The following is a 10497-nucleotide window of genomic DNA, read 5'->3' on the forward strand; positions in this document are numbered from 1 at the left end:
TATATATATATATATATATATATATATATATATATATATATATATATTTATACACACATGGTATCTTTAATGTGGGTGTGTATATGTATATATATATATAAAATATATATAAAATCTATGTATGACTATAAACAGATGTGTGTGTGTATACATGTGTATATGTACATGTGTGTGTACGTGTGTGTGTGTGTTTAGACAGGCAGACAGATAAATAAGCCACAGATGCTGAGGTCGATATAATTGACTTTTTCCCTCAAAGCTCTGACATTGTCCTTATGTTGGAAATCATTCTTGGATCTGCAGAATCATCAGAACAAAAGGAAAAATGCTTTTGCAATATTGATTCCAGCTTTTTATATTTCTTGAGTTCAAATCCTGATTAAACCAACTCTGCTTTTCATCCTGCTGGGGTTGATAAAATAAAGAACTGCTCTAATACTGGTTGGGGGCTGGGGTCAATGTAATCGATAGTAGAATTATTTGCTTAATGATTTGGCAGAATTGTTGGAGCATACGGCAAAAGACTTTGCAATATTTCTTCTGCATCTGAGGTGACATACTGGCGGAATCGTTTGCACGCCAGCATGTCCATGGTCCACAACCCAATGACTGAAACTGGTAAAAGTGATAAAAGACTTATGATTTGTATTATGAATGAGAGAGAGAGAGAGAGAGAAAGAAAGAAGTAGAAGAAATGGCCTTGTGGTAAGAAGCTTGCTTCTCAACCACATGGTTTTGGGGTTCAGTCCCACTGCATGGCACATTGGGCAAGTATCTTCTACTATGCCCCTGGGCTGACCAAAGCCTTGTGAGTGGATTTGGTAGACAGAAACTGAGAAGAGCCCGTCATATATATATATATATATATATACAAAGTTTTAAATTTAAATTTTAGAGAGAGATTTGACACTAATATCCATTATTATTGTAATTACAATAATAATAAATTAGAATAATAATGGATATTAGCGTCAAATCTCTCTCTTAAATTTAAATTTAAAACTTTGGATATATAAACAAGGAGAAGGATCCCTAAGGAGTCTAATTTAGACTTTTTTGCGGTGAAATCTCCTGCTATATTGATAACGATTACATGGTTTTCTATGAAAAATTATATATATATATATATATGTGTGTGTGTGTGTGTGTGTGTGTGTGTGTGTGTGTGTTTCTTTGTGTCTGTGTTTATCCTCCTACCACTGCTTGACAACCCGTGTTAGTGTGTTTACGGCCCCGTAACTTAGCAGTGCATCAAGAGAGTTTGATAGAACAAATACCAGGCTTTTGAACGAAAGACATGCACTGGGTGTCAATTCATTCGACTAAAATTTCTTTGAAGTAGTGCCCCAGCATGGCCGCAGTCTAATGACTGAAACAAGAAAAAAAAAATCAACGATTACAGAGAAGTTACAAATAGACCACGAAAAGAAACAAATAATGCATCTTCACAGAAATATCTAACCCTTCCATACTGACCACCACCACTGCTGGCACCATTAAACACCTTGTCATCACCAAGTACTAGCCCCTAATCTTTTGGTTTTGTCTGAAATCAGCCCACCTCTCTAGAATTAAAGGGAAATGCTAGTTTGATTTCTAGGTCTCTCATCTCTTATCAGATATCTTCATTAAGGTGGAGGCCTTTAAGACAGAATTTTAATTTGCTAATTTGGGTTTTTACATTTTTTGTTTGTTTGTTTTTTCCTTTTTGTTTTGCCCTGTTTTGTTTTAATGGTTTTGGTATCGAGAACTAAATAATCACCTCTTAGCTTTTCCTTTCATGTTCCTCCCTCTCTCTCAACCTGCTCTTTTCTGTTACTGTGTCTTTCTCTCTCTCTCTCTCTCTCTCTCTCTCTTTCTCTCTCTCTCTCTCTCTTTCTCTCTCTCTCTCTCTCTCTCTCTCTCTCTCTCTCTCTCTCTCTCTCTCTCTCTCTCTCTCTCTCTCTCTCTCTCTCTCTCTCCCTCTCTTCATCTTAATCCTTTTAATGGTAACTGCATCAGACAAGATTTAGCAGAGAAAAGAACTGAATGCGTGTGTGTGAGAGAGAGAGAGAGAGAGAGAGAAAGAAAGTGTGTGTGCATGTATGTAAGCATATGCTAGCATGTGTTTGTATGTGTGTGAGAGTATGAATGTGTGTGTGTGTGTGTGTGCATGAGGGTGTGTGTCTGCACCAATGTTGCTATTTCTACCCAAATCTTCCTTGTCCTCCAGCTACTACTACTACTACTACTACTACTACTACTACTATTACTACCACCACCACCACCACCATCACCACCACCATCATTGCTAATGTTACTATTTCTACTTTTATTAAGTACTTGCTCTACTACTACTACTACTACTACTGTTTTGTGATTAACGTAGTAATGATTTTTAATCGTTTAGCATGAAATGGCACTAATTTGGTGTGAAGAAGGAGGAAGAAGAGCGTACAGGGGAATTTTTGGGTGTGCGTGTGTCTGTGAGGGTGGTGGGGGTAGTTCATTGGTCTTGAAATGTCCTTTGAGGCCTCTCCGTTAGATTTGCAAACCTTCTGGCATACACTGCATTGAAAGGTGTGCACAGACATATAGGCAGAATAGTTGGTGGAGGTTCGTTTTCCATGCGTTCGCAGAATGGATTTGAGGCCAGCAAAAGACAGGCGTGGTCTGTCACAGACTGTGCACAAAAAAGGTCATTGTCATTCACCTTCTTGATCGTTACATACTCATACACAACAGGCTTCTTTCAGTTTCCATTTGCCAAATCCACTCACAAGGTTTTGATCATCATGAGGCTATATTAGAAGATGTTTGTCCAAAATGTGATGCAATTATGTTGTTAAAAATTATGTAAAGTATTATTTTCTATGTGGAGGCGCAATGGCCCAGTGGTTAGAGGAGCGGACTCGTGGTCGGAGGATTGCAGTTTCGATTCCCAGACTGGGCGTTGTGAGTGTTTATTTAGCAAAAACACCTTACCTCCATGAGGCTCTGGCAGGGGGTCGTGGCAACCCCTGTTGTACTCTTTCGACCCAACTTTCTCTCACTCTTTCTTCCTGTTTCTTGAGTAATGCTGTGACGGACTGGTGTCCCATCCAGCTGGGGGGAATACATATGCCATAGGAACTGGGAAACCGGGCCCATGAGCCTGGCTAGGCTTTAAAAGGGCGCATAAATAAAATTAAAAAATTATTTTCTATATAAAATATGAAAATTAGTGAGTTATACGAAATGCATACGTGGGTGTTAACAAACCATTTTGTACACACTTATTCTGCCTCTTATATGTGTGCATACTTCACTTGTGGTTTGCTATTCAAATTTCAGCTCCTTTTTTAAACTTAATACAACTCTCAATTTCATGCATCCTAATCTATCTAACAATTATCTACATGGATTACCATTGAACTTTAAAAGCTCAAAGACAATATAGTGTATTGGTATATTTATTTTTTTATATATTATTTTTTTTTTATATATTAATTTATACTTTTTTGTAAAAAACATTTTCATTCTCCCTCTTCTTGAAAATTTGGCATGCAATGAAAGCCGGTTAGAAATCCTTTTTACACTTCTATATTAAAATATGCTTTCAGTTTAGCATTCTGCCTTATTATTATTTTTCATTTTCCTATTATTTCTCCACGTGCGGTTAACACAACCCCACTATTTACTGACTTTTATATATATATATATACATATATGTAATTGTGTCTGTGTTTGTCTTCCCCCACCATTGCTTGACGACCGATGATGTTGGTGTGTTTACATTCCTCCAGGACTTATTCTTTGTAAGCCTGGTACTTATTCTATCAGTTCTTTTGCCGAACTGCTAGGTTATGGGAACATAAACACATAGCCACAGTCAAATGACTGAAACAAGTAAAAGAATAAAAGAAGACATGTGGATTTATGTATGTATATGAAAATGTATGTATGTTGTTATACACATCATTAACCATATGTTTTGTATTCCAGGCGATGGAGAAAGCACAAAAAAGATAGGCACAAGTATAAAAAAAGGTATGTCTTCACCCTCATCCTTGTCTTATCCTTAATTATTTTTCTATTAATTCTTTTCCATTTTTCTTTTTCCACTCTTCCTGTTTTTTAATATCTTGATAAGGACCATAATGACATTTTTTAATGTATTTATTTATTTTTTTTGGTTGTTAGGTGGCAACCTGGCAGAATCGTAAGCACTCCAGGCAAAATGTTTAGTGGCGTTTCATCCATCTTTACATTCTGAGTTCAAATTCTGCTGAGGTAGACTTCATCTTTCATCGAATAATATGGTCTAGTTTTCAGCATTCTCCCAAGAAAGGTGGTCATAGTTTCACTGTCTTTCATCATTGGTCCATCAGTTTATGTTACAAATGTTTCAACAGCACAGTAATTTATTTACACACAAAGTATTACATAATATTATGTTATGTTGCATAGCAGTCATTATTTTAGATGCTAAATTACCAGCCATGTCATCAAGCATGTGTGACACACACACGCACGCACACACAAAGTCTTGCAAAACAGTGAAATATTGGGAACTGCGCGATATTTTAAGGGAATCAACTGATAAGGCATCAGGCAAAATAATAGATTTGACCATAATAGATCAGAACTGGTCTGGAGATATCTGTCAATAACAAAAAAACAACAACAACAATGATAGTATCCTCAGTAAAAAAGTAATAGAATAACAGACAAAAAATGAGGATTTTGGGGTAGATTCACAGCACCCACATTGATTCTATTTCACTTTGCATTTATAGACTGTAACAAGAGCATTACAGGAAAATAATGATTTGAAAGTTTAGCCTGGGGTTTAGCACAAGGCCACAAGGGAGGTGGGTAAGTTGACTGCATCAACCCTAGTGTCCAAATGGTACTTAAATAAAATAGTGTCTAAATGGTACTTTATTTTATCGATTCCAAAAGGATGGAAAAATGAAGGCAGGTGGTCCCATGGTTACGGTGGTGTACTGACAATCATAAGGTCATGGCTTCAATCATTGAACGAAGGGGTTCTTTAGAAAAACACTTCATTTTGTGTTGTCTCAGTCCACTTAGCCGTAAATGAGTAACCCTTTTAATGGACTGATACCTCATTCAGAGTGCACTTTGTGATCCCTATGCAATGGAAATCAGGTAATCAGCCCCATAAATCCTAGAACTTGAGACTGCAATGTCCAGGGAGCTAATGGAAAGGTAAAAATCAACCTCTCTGGAATTTGAACTGAGAATGTAAATAGCTGGAAGAAACGCTTCTAAGCATTTTGCCCAATGTGCTAAAACAATGGTCCTAAACTGGGGTGGATATAAGATTTTTGGGGTTCACTGTAGTATTTTAAGGGTTTATGAAAAAATTTGGCTTTGGATGTGTCTATTTGCAAGAAACAGTTTGGTTTCTTTCTCTGATGTTTTTTTCTTAGTTTAACATGTTTCCAGCAACTGGAACTTGTTCTGTGAGAGAATGCTTTGCAAACCTTTACACATGAACGCGTGAAAAACAAAACACGAATTTTGAAAGATGTACCTGTACAATTAGCTTTTAAACTTTGAATGGCTATAGGGGGGTCCATCAGAACAGAATAGCAATAAAAGGGGTCCTTAGGTAAAAAAAATAGCTGAGACTCCCTGTGTTAATAATTCTGCTTACTCATCAGTTGTAAGGTCGATATATGTGCCATGTAGAAGTGGGGGGGAAGTATTAATGTTTTAGGCATGGCTCTTTTCAACTGTTCAGCATTCGTGTTACTCTGTCAAATGTAATTCTAATTTTTTCACCATGTTTTAACTTAATCATGGATTATCTCATAGCTTTATGATTTTTGATGATGGGATTTATTTCTACAGTGAGATTATAGAGGTCAGATCTGGCTAGTTTGGGCATAAGACAAGTAGAATATTTTGTGAGAATTTACAAAAAAAAACAAACAAAAAACAAATGATGAGGTGCTCCAGCATGGCTGCAGTCAAATGACTGAAACAAATAAAAGAGTAAAAAGAGTATGAACATGTGTGTGTAAACAACAAACAGATGTATTAGTTTAACATTCGGGAAGTGAGAAAGTCTTTTATGTTTTGAGCCTATGCTCTTCGACAGAAAGGAACACAGAAATAAACAGAGAGAGAAAACAGAAAAAGGTATAGGGGCTAGCGATGTTTCATGGTGAATGACGAACAGAGGGGTCACACAGGAGAGCTAGGAAGAAGGGGTGATAATAAAGTAGTGGTGATCCCAAAACAAAGGTGCGTGTGTATGTGAGAGCGTGTATGTATGTGCATGCATGTGGAAGGGAGCTGGTGACATCAATGTGTGCGTGTGTGCATGTGTAGGTGTGTGGATGATGGTGTAGGTGCTGGGAAGTGGTCAGTGCTAGTGTGTGCGTGCTGGTGTGGGTGCTGGGAAGTGGTCAGTGCTAGTGTGTGCAGGGTAGAATATTTTGGCTGGATAAGGCTGGTTTAAATGCTTAAAGGGTTAAAGATAGAGAAGTGAGAGAACATGAAGCGAAATAAAAATTTTAGAAACTCCATTTGTTGCCATGAATGTGATGTAGTAATAATTGATGAAGGAAGTCTGTAGTTGTTAAGTCTGTTGTTCCTGAGTCGAGTAGAGTGGACAGACGATGGGCAGAAATGTTGGATATGCACAAAAGCAGGAGTAAATGGCTGCAATATCACTGTATGTGTTGTTAAATCCATTTGTGTGCGCATGTGTGTGTGTGTAGTCAGAGCCATATGTATATATGGGTTGTTTAGAGCAGAGCTGATAATTATATATATATATGTGTGTGTGTGTGTGTGTGTGTGTGTGTTGTGATATATGTGTGTGTCAGGTGAAGGGTTGAAAGGGGGCTGGGGGTGGGATTAGAGATAAAAGAAACGGTTATTGGTACCAAAGGAAGCGAACATATCCTGTTTAAAAACCAATTGTGTTTCATAAAGTAGCTCAGTATATGGTTGCAGGGAGCAGTGATGTTGGACGAAACTAATGACAGAAAGGGGGGTGGAGGGTCAGTTGATTAGCTGTTAACAATCTTCATTCATTTTACATCATAGGCAGAGTTGTGGCTGTGTGGTTAAGTTTGCTTCCCAACCTCAGGGTTCTAGGTTCAGTCTCACTGTGTGCCATCTTGAGCAGATGTCTTCTTTTACATCTCCAGGCTAACCAGATTGTTGTGAATGGACTTGGTAGATGGGAACTGACAGAAGTCTGTCCCTGACACACACGTGTGTGTGTGTGTGTAGAAATGTATGTATGTACGGTTTACCTTTCAGTTTTATTGAAGTTCTTCTTAAGAGAGTTCAAGTTAGTCGCTAACAAAGCAACAAGACTTTTTGAGTTAGGAGAGAGTTCCCAGTTTTAACCCATAATAATCTTTGGTTGTACTGCTGAAATCAAGATAGAATGACATTCATAGAAGACCTTTTAAGGAAAATTGAAAGGAAAATTTGACTGACTTTTTTTATCAGTTCTTTAAACTTAGAGCCATGTCTACAGTGAACTACTTTTGCAGTGTGCAGCAAAAGTGTGTAGATTCCAGCTTAGATTCCAAAGATATACGTGCAAACAAGCATGTATGTATATATGTATGTATGTATATATGTGTGCATGCATGTATGTATGCATGCATGCATGCATGTATATGTGTATATATATATATGCGTGTGTGTGTATATATATATATATATGTGTGTGTGTGTATATATGTATGTGTATATATATATATACATATATATATGTATATATACATATATATATATGTATATATGTATATATACATATATATATATATGTATATATGTATATATACATATATATATATATATATATGTATATATGTATATACATATATATGTATATATATATATATATGTATGTGTATGTACATATGCGTGTGCTTGTGTATGGATATGTATATTAACAATTGCTTTTATTTTCTATAATTCATGCCAGTTGCTTTCCAATCCTTCCTATAATGGATATAGATGCATGCACACACACACACACACATGAAACATGCATATGGTCACATTAGTTGGAGCTGATGAGCAAACTTTTGACACCTACATAAACACATAAAATGACAGACATGCACACACACACACACACACTCGTCTGTGTATGTATGTATGTGTGTGTGTGTGTGTATGCTTATATATGTGTGCAGGTTTATATGTGTGTAAGTGTATATGAACAGACACATGTACATATACATGCATGTGTGCACATACACATACCTACCGAAATATATGTAATATTCAATATAAAATTCTAAATTATTTTGATGAAATCATTTGAACAATTGCCATCTCATTATAAGGCTGTTCGTGAAGAGGGCGTTGATGTCTGCCTCTCTGTCACATTGTGTGTGTGTGTGGGGGGGGAAATCCTTTAAATAATATATATATAAAGAAAAATATTTCAATACAAATGTATTAATACAAATGTATCAATTTCCAGCAAAAAATAGCCCTATAAGGGTATATATATATAAATTCATAAGAATGGTACAACAAGGTACCATTCTTATGAATTTATATATATATATATATATATCAATATAGATAGGTAGATAGATAGATTTATATATACACGTGTGTGTGTGTGTGTGTGTGTGTATATATATAATTTTGTTGGAATAAAGTGAGATAAATCATTACATACACACTATTGTATAACAGTAGATACATATATAAACTTATGTGCACACACACACACACACATACATGCATACATGTATGTATTTATATATGTATAAACATATATATATATATATATATATATATATATATATATATACACACACATATCTATACAGATGTATAAATGTATGGATATATTTATATATATATGGTTGTATATATATCTGTTTTATATAGATGTATGTATATGTATGTGTATGTATATATGTATATATGTAGGTATTGCAGACGTGGCTGTGTGGTAAAAAGTTTGCTTCGCAACCTCATTGTTCTGCATCCACTTCAAGGTGTCTTCACAGTTGCCTTCTACTATAACTCCACACAGACCAAAGCTTTGTGAATATATTTGGCAGACAAAAACTGAAAGAAGCCCATTGTGCACCCCCTTATACGTCCACACACACACACACACACACACATATATATATATATATATATACATATATGTATGTATGTATGTATGTATATACATACATATGTACATACAAGGGATACCCAAAAGTAACTGGAGCTGCGTCCCTCAGGCATCAGTCTGCTGACCAGTGTCACTGGGTGAAGTCATACTGCCATGTGGTACATCTTTGTTTTGCAGTGTTTCTCCCCTATTTGTCAATTTTTGTGGTGGCTGAACCGAAGGAACAGTGTGCTTCCATGAATTTGTTTTGTGGTGGAGAAAACAGGGGCCGAAACAGTTATCATGCTTCAAATAGCCTACAAGGACGTTGCCATAAGCAACACACAAGTTTACGAGTGGGTTTCATGTTTTATAAATGGTCACTGGTTGCTTGAAAGCCAACATTGTTCAGGGCCACTGTTGACCGCCTGAACAAATGAAAACATCACAAAAATTCATGGACTAATCTTGGAGGACCGTCGCCAAACAATTCACAAACTTGATAGTGTCCTGGAGCTCCAGGTTATGAATTTTGAGCGAGAAATTGCAAATGAAAAGAGTGGCAGCGAAATTCGTGCCTCCCTTGTTCATGGAGGATCAAAAGCAGTCATGAATGAATGCATGTTGTGAACTGAAAGTACAGTTGGAAGTTGACCCGAATATTTTTCTGAAGGTCATCATTGGTGATGAATGCTGGGGCTATGGCTATGACCCGGAAATGAAGCAGCAATCAAGTCAATGGAAGCATTTCGATGTCACCATGCCCCCAAAAAAGTGTGTCAAGTGAAGTCCCGTGTCAAGGCAATGCTGATTTGGTTTATCGATGTGAAAGGAATTGTCCACACAGAATTTGTTCCTCCTGGTCAAACTACTAACCAGACATTTTACTTGGAAGTTCTGAAGTATTTGTGAGACGTGGTGAGACGAAAATTCCCCAACCATTGGTAAAGTGAAGAGTGATGGTTTCATCACGGCAATGCACCTGCACATACCATCTTGGGTCTGAGACAGTTTTTGACCAAAATGGCATGACCGCTTGACCACCCTCCATATTCTCCGGATCTTGCATCTTGCGACTTATTTTTTGTTCCCCCTAAATGAAAAAAGTCCTTAAAGGTAAAACGTTTTGCAGAAGTCGAAGAGGTGAAAAAAAAAAACAAAATACGACAGAAGCCTTAAAAGGCATCACTTTGCAAGTGTTCCTGGACTGCTCCCAACAGCAGAAAACACATCTGGACTGATGCATTGTTTCAAATGGAGAATTCTTTGACGCCGATAAAAATGTAAACGTGTAAAACTGAGTGAAATAATATTGCAAAATTATGGTTTCTTTTGAGTACCCTTTGTTTATATATATATATATATATATATAATTAATATATATATTAACTAATTATTGATTTTTACCC

The 10497-nt window shown here is 36.5% G+C and overlaps 1 protein-coding gene across 1 annotated transcript in view; it reads left to right on the forward strand.

Annotated features, from left to right (window-relative positions):
* The window catches only part of LOC106867469 (uncharacterized protein DDB_G0271670), a 1130547-nt gene that overhangs the window by 1050430 nt on the left and 69620 nt on the right, over nucleotides 1–10497 (forward strand). The window contains exon 6 of the mRNA XM_052976825.1: nucleotides 3964–4008. Coding sequence (XP_052832785.1) covers nucleotides 3964–4008 — 45 coding nt within the window. The remainder of the gene's footprint in view (nucleotides 1–3963; nucleotides 4009–10497) is intronic.

The sequence above is a fragment of the Octopus bimaculoides genome, chromosome 25, assembly GCF_001194135.2.
Source record: "Octopus bimaculoides isolate UCB-OBI-ISO-001 chromosome 25, ASM119413v2, whole genome shotgun sequence".
Taxonomy (NCBI): Eukaryota; Metazoa; Mollusca; class Cephalopoda; order Octopoda; family Octopodidae; genus Octopus; species Octopus bimaculoides.